Here is a 17864-nt window from a genome sequence, read left to right as displayed (position 1 = left end):
CACAACTCAGATTATTAAGTTGTTTTGTGCTTCTCAAGTAAACTTATATTACATATTATAATATTATATTTATTGTGTAGTATATATATATCTTTGTGTTTTTATTATCCTAGTAGATTATGAGTTCCCTGAAGATAAAGACTGTTTCATATAAATTCTTATTTCCCAAAATGTCTGGAATAGCACTCTACAAACAGTAGGTACTTAATAAATACTTGTTGGAATAATTGAGTGGATGGATTCAATTGTATCAGTTGAATGGATGAAATGGGTCAATTTTTCTTAGGTTATTATGATATAGGTCAAGTTAAAAGCTATCAGGAGGTGAATCTCCTAATTATTCTTTTCACATCAATTTCTATCCTGCCTTTCTTAGCAAATTGGAGTACTGAAAGAGCACACTGGCTCATTCTTTAAAAACAGCTAGACACAGGTTGACTGGGGGTGTGAAAGAAGGATTCTATTTCAGATTTCTTTATTTCAAAATTGCTAGGATTGGAAGGATGACCGGACAATACGATTCATGAGGGGCTGAAGTGGGCGGAAGTTGTTCACCATTTTCCTTTCTTCCTCCCCAAGGGCAGAAAACAGCAGCCTCCGAAACTCAGCTATCTGGAAAAAAAAAAAAAGGGACAAGTAGATTATCAGGGTCAAGGAGTCTACATACAACAAGCTATAAGAACAATGCTTGGGTATGGATCCCAAAATTTCTAGATTTGAATATCTATGCTTTAGAGGCTGCAAGAGTTCTGGCTATGGACAAATGCAGAAGCAGCTTTTGTGACACTTTCAAGAAATACTTTAGTAGTATGGAGGCCAGATTCTTCAGTCCTAAATTAAATAAATTATCATTATTATTTTTAATTTCTCATTAGATATTTAGTTTTATAATCTCATGTTGATTTTGATTTTTGTATTAATAAGTTGACTGAGCTGGCTTGAAAAAGGCTCCATCAGTAAACAATAATTTCTTAACTGTTAAAATAGTCAATTGCATTTTTTTTTTTTTTTGGTGATGTTACTAAGTGCTTGCCATAGCTAGCACTTCTTCTTGTCTTATATAAAGTATTTGTGGGGCAGCCAGGTGGTGCAGTGGTTAGAGCATCAGCCCTGAAGTCAGAAGGTCCTGAGTTCAAAACTGGCCTCAGACACTTAACACCTCCTGGCTGTGTGACTCTGGGCAAGTCACTTAATCCCAATTGCCTGAGCAGCAAAAAAAAAATAAGAAGAAGAAATAAAAAATAAAGTATTTGTGATATAAAGCCCTAAAACTTTTTAGGCCCTTTTCATTTTTTAGTCTTAAAACATATATTCCAATATATTTTTGCCAATAGATTATCATTATTATACTATTGAAGAATTTCAGAATCTTCCTCCAAAAGCCAGGGCTTTTACAACTTTCGAGTTTTAAAAATTTAAGAGGGAACCACTACAATGTGCATGGTGAGATAGTAGAGTGTAAACAGGGAAAGATAGGAAGAGGTTGGGTGATGAAAGACTGAACATCCAACAGAGGATCTTATATTTGATCCTGGAAGTGACAAGGTATCATTGGAATTGTTGAATGTGGTTTGGGGAAGGAGGATGAGGTGGTCAGGCTTATTCTCTTGAATATTGGTATTATGAGCCTCTAAATATACCAACTGAAACTATTTTGTGTTTGTTTATTTGTTTTTTTAAGCAAAATGTCATATTATCTCCATGAGTGTCAATCCTGGTGCAAGCCCCTTGTCGAAAAAAGCCGTGATCTCAGCCAGGTTATCAGGAAGTTGGACCAGGCCCCTGTAGCTGGTTTCCAGGACCTTGATGGAGTATCTAGTTGTTCTTTTCACAAAACAGAACAGAATGAAAAGTCTTTCTCAAATCTCTGCCAAAAGTCAACATTTCAAAGTGGCTGGATAGCAGTGAGGTATTTGTCAAGGAACATGAACATGAAGGACTTTCATGGCAGGCAGAATAAGCTGCTTAGGTAGGTCCAGATGACAATGCAGAGGATAAATATCTACAAATATATGTATACGTATATATATGTATACATGTATATATAACATAATTGTGGGGGCATTTAAACATTTAGGGGTATTTAGAGATTTATGTGGGGTATTTATAGATTTTATGAGGCATTTCTAGATTTTCATGGGGTTTTATATCCTTATGTAGAAATTTATATTTTTATATAGGGCATTTTTATAAGATATATATATTATATGGGGTATTTATATATCATTATACATATATAATATGTATTTATATATTATCTGGGGCATTTATATAAGGCATATATATTATATGTGTCATTTGGAAATTTATATAGGACATGTATATTATATGGAGCATTTATATATTAATTTAGGGCATTTGTGGAAGGACTCAGACAAGAATCTCACAATCTATATCTATATATACAGGACTTAAATAAATACATTTTGGAGTCTACAACTAGAAACTTCTGTTTCGACTTTCTTATAGAAATAGACTGAATTCTACTGAACCATTCAAATGCCATGGAATGCTGATGATGAGCTGAGTACTCTAGAGCAAAACTTCTTAAATTGTATGTCATAACCCTATATATAGTCCCATAACTGCAAGTAGGGGTCATGTTTTGTGATTTATTATCAGCAAATGTTTGATTTATATGCCTACTTTATATAGCTATATTCCTGGGATTGTGTAAACGTTTCTCAACTGAAAAGGGACTGCAAGTGGAAAAAAATTAAGAAGTTCTGCTCTAGGTAATATGGAAAAAACTTCATAAGTCAAAACATGACCCTTAAGAAGTGAGTTACCACTGGCAAGTAAACTTCCTTAGCATGCCAATAAATTTATTTTCTATTTGACCTCCAGTCTTACCCACTGGTAGGTGAGGATCTCTCTAGGCTCTCCAGGAACACAGGCTGAGATTTGCACCTCTCCGACCCCCCTCTCCAAAGTAATAATTCACTGCTTCTCATCTTATATAATTATATAATTATTGTGTGATATATTATATTATATAAATATATAGTTATATAATATATAATGTGATATTATATGTTATATAATAATATTATATAATTAATATGTAATAAATACAGCTAACTTCCTAAGGACCTTCTTCAAGGTCACTTGCCATTATATATCCATCATTACAGAACTTGGGCTATCTATATTTTATCTCTCATTTTCACCACATGATTGGCTCGCTTCCTTTTTTGTTCACAGAGTCATATTTTGCTGATTTAAAACATGAGAGCAAAGCGTCTAGCTATTGTGGGATTACTTAAATTTACCCAAGAAATCCAGTTTAGGCCAAGAATTTTAAGAAACTGGTTACACACATGACTCACCTGATTATGACCAATTTCAATAGGTTTTTTCTTAATGATCCAAGTGACAGATTCTGTAAGTGGTGGGGTGGTCAAAGATCCAGCATAAGTCCAATAATCTTGACAGGAGGGCAAAAGACATGAGGGATCAAATCTGTCAAAGGTCACACGAGTATCCTAACATATCAATAAAATCAGTAAAGCATATTTAATAAATACATAATAAATTAAGAATTATAGAAAGCAACTTAAAGGTATAGCAATTTATATCTTGGATCTCTGATTTGTACAATACCATCTTTAAAATCCCTTCTAACTCTTAGTCCATCATCCTATAAGTCTATTCTTATAATTGTTTGATTGATCAATAATCATTCAAAGGTATAGTACCTATTATATATCAGGTACTGTGGCTATATGCTAACCATAGTCAAAAAACATTCCCACTGTTTTCACAAAGAAAGAGTCAGGATGGCAGAAGAAAAGAACTTGACTGAGCTCTCTCAAATTCTCCTCTAAAGAAGAGAATCAACTGGTTGGTAAAAGAGGCACATAAAAATTACTGAAGAAAATAATGCCTTAAAAAACAGAATTGGTCAAATGGGGACAAAAAGGTATAAAAGCTCATTGAACAAAAGAATTCCTTAAAATTTAGAATTAGGCAAGTGAAAACATGAGATACTGAGAAACTATAAACATTTTTTAAATTAAAAAATAGAAGAAACTGTGAAATATTTCATTGGAAAAACAGTAATCTGTAAAACAGATTTAGGAGAGGCAATTTAAAAATTATTGGACTACCTGAAAGCCATAATCAGAATAATTTTTAAAAAGAACCTAGACATCATCTTTTAAGAAATTATTAAGGAAAACTTCCCTGATATCCTAAAATCACACAATTTTTAGCAGCTTCCACATTAAAGCATTGAAGAGTTTAGAATATTATATTCCATATTATTGTTCTGTAAGAAATGACCAGCGGGATGAATACAGAGAGGCTTAGAAAGACTTACATGAACTGATGCTAAGTGAAATGAGCAGAACCAGATTATTATATACCTCAACAACGATACTGTATGAGGATGTATTCTGATGGAAGTGGATTTCTTTGACAAAGAGACCTGAGTTTCGATTGATAAATGATGGACAGAAGCAGCTACACCCAAAGAAAGAACACAGGGAAATGAATGAAACTATTTGCATTTTTGTTTTTCTTCCCGGGTTATTTTTACCTTCTGAATTCAATTCTCCCTGTCCAATAAGAGAATTGTTCGGTTCTGCACACATATATTGTATCTAGGATATACTGTGGCATATTTAACATATATAGGAATGTTTGCCATCTAGGGGAGGGGATGGAGGAAGGGAAGGGAAAAATCGGAACAGAAGTGAGTACAAGGGATAATGTTGTAAAAAATCACCCTGGCATGGGTTCTGTCAATAAAAAGTTATTATAAAATAAAAATAAAATAAAATAAAAAAGAATATTATATTCCAGAAGGCAAGAGAATTAGGATTAAAACCAATCATCTACCCAGAAAAACTGTGTATAATCCTTTGAAGGGAGGAGTGGAGGAAATGGGTATTTAATGAAAGGATTTTCAAGCATTCCTAAATTAAAAGATCAGAGCTGAACAAAAAATTACAAGAAAAAAATACGATGGAGGAAAATAAAATCATTAATAATCACAACTGTATATGTGAATTGGATGGACTTATCCATAAAATGGAATTTGATATCAGATAGATTAAAAACTAGAATCCAACAATATGTTATTTATATAAAACATACTTGAAAAACAGATACACATAAAGTAAAAATCAGTGACTGATGCAGAATATATTTATGCTTCAAGTGAAATTTAAAAAAAAAAGTAAGTGTAGCAATTATGATCTCAGATAAAGCAAAAGCAAAAAAAGATTAATTTAGAGGGAAATTATATTTTGCTAAAAGGTACCATAAACAATGAAACAATATGAAAACTAAACATATAGTTCTAAGTGATTTAGCATCTAAACTTTTGAAAGACAAAGTTACAGAAGGAAATAGTAAAATTATATTAATAGACTTCAATCTTCCCCTCTCATAAAATAAGCAAGAAAGAAATTAAGAAGATGAATAGAATTTTAAAGTTAGATATGACAGCTTTCTAGAGAAAATTGAATGGAAATGGAAAGTAGCATATCTTTTTCTAAGTGGCACATGGCACTTTGAAAAAAACTACTCATATGTTAGGGCATAAAATCCTCCCAACCAAATGCAGAAAAGCAGAAATATTAAATGCATCCTTTTCAGAGTATAATGCAATAAAAAGACTGGGAAAACATTAAAATTAATTGGAAACTAAATATTCTAATCCTAAAGAATGAGTGAAATTAGAGCAAAAATCATGGAAACAATAACTAATTTCATTAAAGAGAATGACAACAATGAAACAACATACCAAAATGTGTCTGATGCAACCAAAGCAGTACTTAGAGGAAAATTTATATCTTTAAATGCTCACATCAATAATACAAAGAGAGAACAGATCAATGAATCTGTCATGCAACTAAGAAAAACTGAGAAAAGAACAAATTAAATTTCCTCAATTAAATGTCAAGTTGGAAATCCTGAAAATCAAAAGAGAAATGAATAAAACTGAAAGTAAGAAAAACATTGAACTAACAAATAAATCTAGAAGCAATTTTTTACCCAAACTACAATAAAATAAATAAGCCATTGGTTAATTTAAAATTTTTTTAAAAGAAAAGAAAATCAAATTATCAATATCAAAAATGAAAAATGAAAAGAGTGAATTCATCACCAATGAAGATGAAATGAAAACAATTTTATTAGAAGCTACTTTGCTCAATTATGTACTAATAAATCTAACAATTTTAGTGAAATCAATCAATATTCACAAAAATATAAATTGCCAGATTAATAAAAGAGAAAATAGAATATTTAAATAACTCTTTCTTCGAAAAGTAAATTGAATAAGTTATAAATGAGCTCATTTTTAAGTGAGCTCACTATGAAAAAATCTCCAGGATTAGATGGATTTAAAAGTGAGTTCTACCAAATATCTAGAGAACAATTAATTCCAACATTATAACAATTATTTGGAAAAATAGGCAAAGAAAAATCCTACCAAATTGCTTTTGTGGCATAACTATGGTGCTCATAGCTAAGTTAGGAAGTGCAACTGAAAAAAAAAAAAAAAAAAAAAAAAAACAGAGGAAGAAAGTTATAGATCAACATTGATGCAAAAAAAATTAAATAGAATGCTGGCAAAGAAATTAGAGCAATATACAACAAAAATCATAAACCATGACTAAGTGGAATTTATACCAGGAATGCAAGGCTGGTTCAAAATTAGGAAAACTATCAGCAGAATTGATCACATCTGTTAAAAAACCAGCAGAAAGTATATGATTATCTCAAAAGAAACAGAAAGAAGAAAGAAGTAGAAACAGCTTTTGATAAAATACATTTGTTCCTATTAAAAGCGTTCAAAAGCATAGGAATACATAGGGCTTTCTTTAAAATAATAAGTAGTACCTGTCAACAGTGAGATGATTCAAATCAGTGCCAATTTTTCAATTATGAAGAGAGCCATCTACAACCAGAGAGAGGACTATGGAAACTAACTGTGGTTCACAACATAATGTTTTCACTCTTTTTGTTGTTGTTTGTTTACATTTTATTTTGCTTCTCTCTCTCTTTTTTTTTTCTTTTACTGATTTGATTTGATTTTTCTTGTGCAGCATGATAATTGTATAAATATGTATGCATATATTGGATTTAACATCTATTTCTACAATGCTTTACATGTATCAGACCACTTGCTATCTAGGGGAGGGCATGGGGGAAGAAGGGGAAATTGGAACACAAAGTTTTTGTAAGGGTTAATGTTGAAGAATTTTCCATGCATATGTTTTGAAAAATAAAAAGCTTTAATAAAAAAAATCAACAAACATTATTCAAAATAGACATAAGCTAAAATCCTTTCTAATAAGATCAGGGTGAAGCAAGGATATCTGTTATAACCACTATTGTTTAATATTATTCTAGAAATGCTAGCTATAGCAATAAGAGAAGAAAAAGAAATCAAAAGAATTAGAATGACCAATGAAGAAACAAAACTATCACTCTGCAGATAGTATGATGATATCCTTGGAGAATTAACTAAAAATCAGTTGAAATAATTAGCAACTTTAACAAAGTAACAGGATATAAAATAACTTCACATTAATCATCAGCATGTTCCAGAAGGAAGACCAGATAGAGAAATTCCATGTATAATAACTTCAGACAGTATAAAATACTTGGCAGTCTACTTTCCAAGACAAACCTAAAAACTATGGGAACACAATTATAAAACACTTTTTATACAAATTAAAAAGTCAGATCTAAACAATTAGAGAGCTATCAATTATTCACAGGTAGGCCAAGCCAATATAATACAAATGACAATTCTTCCTAACTTAATTTACTTATTCAGTGCCATACCAATCAGATTAACCAAAAATCATTCTATAGAGCTAGGGAAAAAAAAAAAACACACCAAAAATCATCTAGAAGAACAAAAGTCCAATAATATCAAAAGAATTAATAAGAAAAAAATGTGAAGACAAGTACCTTAGCAGTACCAGTTCTCCAACTATATAGCAAAATGGTAAATCAACAAAACAATCTAGTACTAACTAAGAAAGAGAATGAGAGACCAGTGGAATAGATTAGATATACAATACTCAGTAGCAAATGACTAAAGTGATCTACTGTTTAAGAAACCAAAGATCCAAGATTATGGGACAAAAATTCACTATCTAAGAAAAACTTGGGGAAAGTAGAAAGCAGTTTGGCAAGTACTAGGTGTAGATCTTACACTGTATACCAAGAGAAGGTCAAAATGGGGACGTGATTTAGATAGAAAAGGTGATATTATAAGCAAACTAAGGGAACATAAAATAATTTATCCATCAGATTTATGGATTAAGGGAAATATTTATGACGAAATAGGAGATAGAGAGCATAATGGGATACAAAATAGGTAATTTTGATTACATTAAAATGTTTTGCACAAACAAATGCAATGCAGTCAAGAATAAAGGAAAGTTAGAAAATGGGAGGAGGGGGAAGGAATTTGCAGCAAATTTCTCTGATAAGGGCCTCATTTCTCAAATATATAGAGAACTGAGTCAAACATATAAGAATATATGTCATTTCCCAATTAACACATGGTCAAAAAGTATGAACAGAAAGTTTTCAGATGAAGAAATTAAAGCTAAGTATTGTGGTACAGAAAAATCTCTCCATTGCTATTGAATAGAGAAATGCAAATTAAAACAACTCTGAAATACCACGTCACTGGCTGGTATGCAAGAAAATGATAAATATTAGAAAGATGTAGGAAAATTGGAATACTAAAGTACAATTAATAGAATTATGAACTGACCCAACCATTCTGAAGAATAATTTGGAACTATGCCAAAAGGGCAACCAGATTGTGCATACCCTTTGATCAAGGAACACAACTTCTAGGTCTGTATCCCAAAGAGATCATGTAAAAAGGAGAAAATGATTTACATGTACAAAAATTTTTATAGCAGCCCTTTTTTGTGATGGAAAAATATTGGAAATTGAGGAAATGTTCATCAGTTGGGGAATTATTAAACAAACTGATATATATATAAATGTATTGAAATACATTGCAGTAAGAAGTGATGAATAGTTAGACTTCAGAAAAACCTGGAAAAACTTGTATGAACTAATGGAAAAGGAAATGAGCAGGACCAGGAAAATACTGTACACACTATCAGCAAACTTTTGTGATGATCATCTCAGGTCTTCTCTGCAACTCAAAGCTATAAAGCAAGTTCAAAAAAGTCATGGAGGAAAATGCCATCCACATCCAGACAAAGAACTGATGGATTTTGAATGTAGATTGAAGCATTTTTTTCACTTATTTTATTTTTTGTGTGTTTTTCCCCCTTTTGATCTGTTTCTTTTTTCACTAATGTGATCAATATGGAAATATAGTTTACATGATAACAAATGTATAACCTATGTCAAATTGCCTGCCATTGTTGGAAAAGGGGCATGGAAGGAGATAGGGAGAAAAACTTGGAACTATAAATCTTAAAAAAAAAATTTTCCCAAGAACATGTAGAAAATATTTTTTGTTATACATGTACATTCATTTAAAAAAACATATTTCCTCATGAATCAAGTTGGGAAAGAAAAATCAGAACAAAAGGAAAAAAAATAGCAAGGACAAAACACAGCAGAAAAAGAAAATAAAAGTGAACATAACATGTGTTGATTTACATTCAGTCTCCATAGTTCTCTGTCTGGATGCAGATGGCATTCTCCATCCAAATTTATTATTAGGAGTGCCTTGGATCACTGAACTCCTGAGAAGTCCATCACAGTTGATCATCACACAAGCTTGCTGTTGCTGTGTACAATGTTCCCTGGTTCTGTTTGTTTTGCTCAGCATCAATTCATCTAAACGTTTCCAGGTCTTTCTAAAATCAGCTTGTTCATCATTTTTAAAATAAAATAATAATATTGCATTGCTTTTATATACCATAACTTATTTCCCAATTGACAGGCATCTCACTCATTTTTCATGAGCTCAAAAGGAGCTGTTACAAACATTTTTGAACATGTGAGTCCTTTTCCCTTTTTTATGATTTCTTTTGTATACAGACCCAATAGTGTCAGAGTTGATTTCCCTTTCTGACCTTCAGCTTCTTCATCTATAAGATGAGAAGATTTCAGGAGTCATCTAAAATTTTTCATATCCTGAACACTCTGTATAGTTCCGTGAAATCTATGGATTTCAGAATGATGTCTTTCAAGGCATAAAATAAAACATATAGTATTACAATGGAACAAGAAGGTTAGTGAAAATGAAGATGCAATTTCCCCCCCCTTCAAGTTCATGAATTCTTAGAAATCTATTCATGCACTCCTTGGCAATTGATGGACTCCAGGTTAAGAACCCCAGGGCTACACATGCACAAAGTGTTTATAGCAGCTCTCTTTATGGTAGCAAAGAACAGGAAATTGAAAGGATGTCCATCCACTGGGGAATGGCTGAATGTGATATATGAATGTCATAGAATACCTCTGTTATATAAGAAATGATGAGCTGACAGATGTCCAAAAAAACCTCAAAAAACTTACATGAACTTGTCATGAGTGAAGTGGGCAGAATCAGCAGAACATAGCACACAGTAACAGCAATGTTGTGCGATAAGAAACTACAATTCTTCTCGGCAATGCAATGATCCAAGACAATTTTAAAAGACTCATGATGGAAAATGTTATCCACATACAAAAAAAAGAGCTATGGAATCCAAATGCAGATTAAAGCATACTATTTTCACTTTGTTGTTGTTGTTTTCTTTTTCGCAGTATTTCTTTTTTGTTCTGATTCTACTTTCACAACATGATTAATATGAAAATGAATTTCAAATGATTATACATGTATAACCCATATCAGATTGCTTGCTGACTTGAGGAAGGGAGAGAGGAGAGATAAAATGGAAATCAAAATCTTATAAAAAGTGTTGAAAACTAAAAACAAATTTTTTTAAATTAAATTAAAAAAAACAACTTTTTAAAGAACCCCAGGGTTAGGTGATCTCTTAGACATTTAACAGAACTCTATAAGTTAGTTCACCATTAAAATGCTGCCTTTCTTAATGTTGATCCCAGAAAGGCTCATGAGATCCTGGGTTTTGAACTGAAAGGAACCTTTGAGCACACCTTTATTTTACAGATGAAATTTCAGAATGACTTATCCAAGGTAAACAGGATTAGTACTCATCCTCCCGGGGAGAAGTGGGAGGAGAAGTTTCCCAGAATTTTCAAAGAAAAAAAAAAGAGGGAATCTTGAGTACACAGCATTGCAGGGGTTGGTTCCCACTGCCAGAACTTTTCTTTCCTACCAAAAGGCATTGTGTTATGACCTTCTTATTGGAAAACATCCCAGGTTTAGTTTGGCAAAGAAAAGGATGAGGTCTCAGAATTTACCTTGAACTTGTAAAGTTCTGTAGTTTGCTGCTAGAAACTAAGACATGTGTGGGGAGGGTGGGACTGACTCGATCTAAGCCCTCTTTAGGGTGAAAGGGTTAAAAGGAAGTCCAATGTACAGATCAAACAGTAGCTCTGAGGAAAACATGAGTTTTCCCAAGCTTTAATCCAGTGGTGGCCAACACCATTGTTAGGAAAGGTTGACAGTTTTCCCAAGATCACATTTTAATATCGCTGTTTATTCACAGCATCTAGAACTCCTTCAGGATGCTTATACATTTCACTTCTTGTTTGACCTTGAACAAACAAATAGCATTTCTTGAAATTTCCACTTCATATTCACCTAACAATCAGAAAGCCCCCTTTCTTTTTTTTTAAATAGCTTTTTATTTTTCAAAATACATGCCAAGATAGTTTTCAACATTCACCCTTGCAAAGCAAATTTTTCTCTCCCATCTCTCCCTTCCTCTATTCTGAAAGTAATCCAGTATAAACTAAACATGTGTAACTCTCCTAAACATATTTCCACATTTATCATGCTGCATAAGAAAAATCAGATTAAACGTGGAAAAATGAGAAAGAAAAAAACAAGCAAGCAAGCAAATAACTCCAATGAAAAAAGGTGAAAATACTATTTTATCAACCATATTTAGTCTTCATAGTTTTCTCTAGATGAGGATGGCTCTCTCTATCACAAGACTCTTGGAATTGCCTGACTTGAAATTGGAATTCAATTTGAAAAGAGTCAAGTTCACTACAATTGAGCTTCATATAAACTTGTTACTTTTTCTCTTGGTTCTCTTCACTTAGTCAGTTCATGTAAGCCTCTCTAGGCCTCTCTGAAATCATTCTGCTGATCATTTCTTATAGAACAATAATATTCCATAATCTTCATATACCATAACTTATTCAGCCATTCCCCAACTGATGGGCATCCACTCAGCTTCCAGTTTTTTGTCACTACAAAAACGGGTGCTACAAAATCTGTGAGTCCTTTCCCCCTTTTAATGATCTCTTTGGGATAAAGATCCAGTAGAAACACTGCTGGATTAAAGGATATGCACAGTTTGATAGCCCTTTGGGTATAGTTCCAAATTGTTCTCCAGAATGGTTGGATCAGTTCAGGTTTTCTGACCCCTGAAGCAGCATATTCTCCTTTTGTTACTGAGGTCATTGTATGAATTGTTCTTCTGATTCTGCTATTTTTACTCTGAAGCAATTCAGAAAAATCTTCCCTGAGTTCTATGAACTTCATATTCATCATTTTTTAATGGTACAACAATATTCCATGACATTCACAGACTACAATTGTTTGGCCAACCTCCATTTGTTGGATGTCCACTTTATTTCAAGTTCTTCACAAGCCACTGCACTAAATTACCTCTATTGTGCTGTGACTAAATCAGTAAATTTAGGATGCTTTAGTGATTGATGTAAAGAAATCATCAGTCAGCTCTGGAAGTAAAAGGGAAGGGGATAAACATTTACTAAGTGCCTACTATGCACCTGGTATTGTGTAAAGCACCTTGTAATCTCACTTGAATTAGGGGACTTAAAGATCATTTCATCTAACTCCTTCGATTTATGGAGGTAGAAACCAAGTTTTTTTTTTTTTTTTTTTCTGTTTTCTTCCTTTATTTTTTAATTAAGAACTTGACAAAGATTCATAATTATGAATATTTCCATATAGAAAAAGAAAATTATAAGTGAAACTGTCTCTATCATGTATCATTTTAAAAGCATATGTTAAGAACAATAGTATCAATATTGCTTTGCTTTTCCATATTTCCTCTCTGAACGTCCTTTTTCTTACTTCTGTGTTTCTGTAAATGCTTCATTGATACTCCTTTATTTTTCCCCTTTATATATCATTTTTGCCTAGTCTCCTGCTACCCAATGGCCTTTTTTAAAATTTAGAAACCAAGTGCTATAGAGAGTGACTACTTATCTGAGGTCACACCACTAATTAACAGAAGCCTGGATTTCTGCTGTCTTTCTGCTGTAGCATGTTTTATAGGGTGACAAGAAATCACAAAAATGATAAAAAGCATTCTTTTGCCTCCAAATACAGCTAGATTGGTTAGCTAGAATTTCTTAAGCACTTCCTCTGGGTCAGGAACTGTGCTAAATGAATTTTGCTTTCCAAATTATGTTGAATAGCCATCTTACCTTATGCTTAATTCCTGGTAAGATATTGACCAACTTCTGTAGCTCCTTATGCTCTGCTCCCAGCTATAGGATGCAAATTCATTAAAATTTGAGTTAAAAGTGCTGTGGATTTTTTTTTAAAAAAAAACAGAAAGTTAGAGCAACTTAACAAGATAATATGACAAATACACACCCATCAAACTATTTTTTAAATTCAGTGTTTAATGTTTTGTCCATACTGATTTCCTATATGAAAGAACTATAATTTTACAAAGTCTTACCTTCAAAAACACTCCTATCACTGCCAGACCACTTTCTCCCATTACTGCTTCTTTGTAATTTTGATATTTGGCAGAATTCCAGTGTACTAAATGAAGCTGAAATGAAATTCAAAAAGAATCTAAATTTCCTGAGGCAGAGAAAATATAAAGATAACGGTTTTTTTTCTTTTCTTGAAAGTTAGGGCTCCCTTTTTGATCTCTCCTTCAACTTTAGAAAAAAAAGATGGAAGGAGGATGTCATGGTCTCTCTGCCTCAAATCTCTCTCCACTCAAGGTCATTCTCGGCTCAAATTGTCAAAATTGATCTTCCTAAAACATAAGCATAGTTATCCCCTATTTCTATTTAATAAACTATTGGTTCCCTATTAGCTCCATAATCAAATATTAAATATTAAATTTTGCCTTTTAAAATCCTACATAACTTAGCTCCTTCCTACCTTTTCAGTCTTCTTATACCACATTCCTTTTCTCAGCTCCTGACATATTCTGCAATCCGGGGACACTTTTAGCCAAGTCCCTCCATCTCTAGACTGTGGACATTTCCACTGGCTGTCCTCTCCTACCTGGAACTTTCTCTCTGCTTATCTCTTCCTGCTGTCTTCACTGACTTCCTTCAGATCTCAGATAAAATTCCACCTCCTTCAAGAAGTCTTTCCGAGTTCCCCTTTATGTTAGTGCCTTCCCTCTGATCAGTTCCAATTTTTGGTCTGTCTCTAGTTTCTTTGGATATAGTTGTTTGCATGCTGTCTCCTCAGTCGATTGCCTAACACAGTAGAAAGTCCATTTTAAACATGTCAATAATTCAATATAATGTAACATTCAATATAATAATTCAAATAATTAATAATTTCCCAGAATTGGTACTTCCTTCACCCATGTTGATCTCAACCCTTGGGAGGCAATGAGGTACAAAGCACAGCACACTGACTCTGTAATCAGAGGCACTTTTTTTTGGACTTCACTTTCCTCACATATCAAATAGAGGAAGGAGAGATTATTGACCTGGATGACCTCTGAGATCTCTTTTAACTATAGCTCTATGATCCTGGTTATGGTGCTGTCTCAAATTGCACTAAGATTTATGGGACACTATAATTTAGGAGATGGTATCAGTGAATTGTTGTCATGGGCAAGAGAGTCATGATGCCTTAATCATTGAGATGATGGACCATTCCAACAATCAGGTGGGTTCTTGAATAATAGACTTTTATTCTACTTCTGAGCTTTCTAGCTTGGCAAGATGTGCCAAAAGTTATATTCCATCATCTCATTTTTAATAAAAGTGTAGATGATTTTGAGCTTAGAATGTATACAGTTCAATTCCTTGATCTCAGATCAGGAAACAAAAGCCACAAGACAGGACATGGCTTGTTTAGAGTTATATAGAGAAAGCCTTTAAATTTCTGAAAATTCCCCAAGTACGGCACAGGACATGACTTTTATGAAGCTGACCATGTCTTATCTGGACTTCCTGTCTCTCTCAGGACTCAGCATGGAGTTCCCTACCGATTAGATACTAAACAAATGTTCATTGTCTCCTTGTAAATAAATGTGTCCTTTTCTCTCCATTTATTTATTTATTTATTGCTACTTTTTAGTCACTAGCCACTGTTATTGCTATGGTTGGTTTCTGGCCTTTGAATCCTAAGATATTATGTTTCTTTTTTCTTCTTCTCTTCCTTTCTTACTTTCTCCAGCTTCTTCTCTTCCCCTCCCTTCTCTCACTCCCCAGCTTTTGGATTTCTTTATTTGAGAATTTCACTGTCTTAATCCTGGCCTTCCTTTATTTATTTACCTTTTTACCGGAGAACAAACATCTGACATATCCTTGAGCCTCCCAAGCAGGTTCTGTCTGTCAGGGGAGAGATCTCAAGTCACCCAGTCCTTTCTTCCCCTATTCCCTCCCTTCACGGTATTATTCCCAAGACTGGAAGATAGGGGCAAACTAAAAAATGGAGGGGGCACAGAGTGGATAGAGTGTTAGAACTCGACCTAGAAGACATTAGTTTAAATTCTGTCTCAGGCACTTGCTAGCTGTGTGACCCTGGACAAGATGCTTACCCATTCTCAGACTTAGTTTCTTCATCTATAAAATGGGATAATAATAGTACCTGTATAGTTGTTGTGAAGATCTAATGACATTTATAAAGTATTTAGAAACTCTTAAAAGACTATATAAATGCTAGATGTTATTGCTGTTATTATTATTTAGAAACAGGACAAAATTTGGGCAAATTGAACAGTAATCTTATCTTTTTCTCAAATTGAAAGGTATAAATTTATTATATAATTAGGGCATTCTATACTAGCAATTCTCTGCAGAACTGTAATTAGGTGGGAACAAAGAGAACTTTGTTCCAGGGTGTCAAAAGCCAGGAAAAGCATATTTTCTCCTTACAGCTATATTTTCTTACTGTCTATTCTTATGGTTCTTTGTAGCTCCAGGGTAACAACCCATTCCCCACCACCCCACCATCCCTGTTTCTGAGCCCTCATGCCTTTGGTAGGCTTTTTCTTTGTGTTATCCAAAACTATCCTGCAAACAAATCCCCAGATACAGCCCCATCTAGTTGTATCTGGATCTCTCATTGCTTCATTCTCTCTACTCCAATTGCTATAGTAATTTTATTAGACTTGGAAGAATAATAAATTACCACTCAAATTGTTACTGTGGATTAAGATTTATAAAGCTCTTTCCTGTCAAGCAGGTAGTAAAAGTATTTGTTTGTTAAACCATTACAGTCATGTCTGACTCTGTGACTCTACTTGATGGTTTTCTTGGGAAAGATACTGAAGTTATTTCCTTCTCCAGTTCATTTAACAGATGAGGAAACTGAGGCAAACAGGGTTAGGTGACTTGCCTAAGGCCACACAGCTAGTAAGTATCTGAGGCCAGAGATGAGTCTTTCTAATTCCAGGGCACACACTCCATCCACTGTTCTACCTAGCTGCCCCTTTTATGTTATAAAGCCCTTCCCATATCTGAAAGCAAATGATACTCTGCTTTTGGTACCTGCTACTTCTCCTGCTACCTTTACTCTTCCCCCAACCCCAATATTTGTGTTTTTAAAGTTCTCTAGGCTCAAATTCTCTGTCAGAGAAAAGCATCTTTAAATCCACTAGATGAATAAACTGTACAAACCTCAGCTGGGTAAACTTGATTGTCCACTGTATGTTCTGAGCCCCAGTCATTGATTTCTCCCCAATGGAAGTGGAACTGTTTGAGTCTGTAATGATTGTCCAGGGGTCCCCCACTAATTCCTATAAAAGTAAAGCAGAAAAGTTTTTAGATCAAACTGTCTCCCTTTTGCTCCATTTCCCCAAATACTGGCGTGGACTAATTGTTTTGTAGATGTTTCAGACTTCAGACTCTACTTTGCACAAATTCACTTGGGAGGAGGGAAGGGAAAGTGGAAATTCCTGAAATGAGAACTCTAAATTATAGTCTGGCTACTTTCTACCTACACCATTCCAGGCAATTTCCTTTTCTTTTCCAGACTTTGAGGGGATAGTCTTACTGTCCTTGACTTTGAACAGACCGTAAGTGGAATTTTGGATTCAATTCTGAATCCCACACTTGAGAAAGGACATTAATAAGCTGAGAATGGTCAAGGAGAATGGTCAAGAATCCCAAGTTCGTGTTTTAGGAGAATTGGTTGGAAATAGGGGATTTTCAGCCTGGAAGAAGATCGAGTTGAGGGTGAGTGATCTTGTTAAGTAATTGAAAAGTCACATGAAAGAAAGATTATTAGATTCACACTTCTTGGCTGAACATGGGTGAAAGTCACAAAGGTCAGTTGAGCTTAAATGCTAGAAAAACTTCCTACTAATTAGAGCTACTGAAACGGGACTCTGAAATTCTGTAACTTTAAATTTCTTGTCTATCTATTTAAGAACTAAATGATTTCTGAAAGCTCTTCCAGCTTTCCATCCTATCCAGCTAAATTCTTAGGTCATGTCTTCAAAGCTCTCTATAACATGACCCAACCCTGCCTATCAAATTTCATATCCAACTGTCCTCGTAGGCTGTGGTAGATACCTGAGACCTCCACTTATGTAAATCAGGTGCAAAAGTCACATTCCAAAGCTGCTGATCCC

General features: G+C 33.7%; 1 protein-coding gene across 1 annotated transcript in view; it reads right to left on the bottom strand.

Moving 5' to 3' along the window:
* Positions 1-439: 439 nt before the first annotated feature.
* Positions 440-17864, bottom strand: part of CA5A (carbonic anhydrase 5A) — a 45278-nt gene continuing 27853 nt past the window's right edge. Inside the window, exons 3-7 of the mRNA XM_051974826.1 lie at positions 16909-17027; positions 13767-13862; positions 13507-13569; positions 3330-3485; positions 440-612 (exon numbers count right to left, since the gene is read on the bottom strand). Coding sequence (XP_051830786.1) covers positions 490-612; positions 3330-3485; positions 13507-13569; positions 13767-13862; positions 16909-17027 — 557 coding nt within the window. The 3' untranslated portion in view covers positions 440-489. The remainder of the gene's footprint in view (positions 613-3329; positions 3486-13506; positions 13570-13766; positions 13863-16908; positions 17028-17864) is intronic.

This window comes from Antechinus flavipes, chromosome 2 (genome assembly GCF_016432865.1).
Source record: "Antechinus flavipes isolate AdamAnt ecotype Samford, QLD, Australia chromosome 2, AdamAnt_v2, whole genome shotgun sequence".
In the NCBI taxonomy this organism is placed as follows: domain Eukaryota; kingdom Metazoa; phylum Chordata; class Mammalia; order Dasyuromorphia; family Dasyuridae; genus Antechinus; species Antechinus flavipes.
This window is presented reverse-complemented; position numbering and strand designations above follow the sequence as displayed.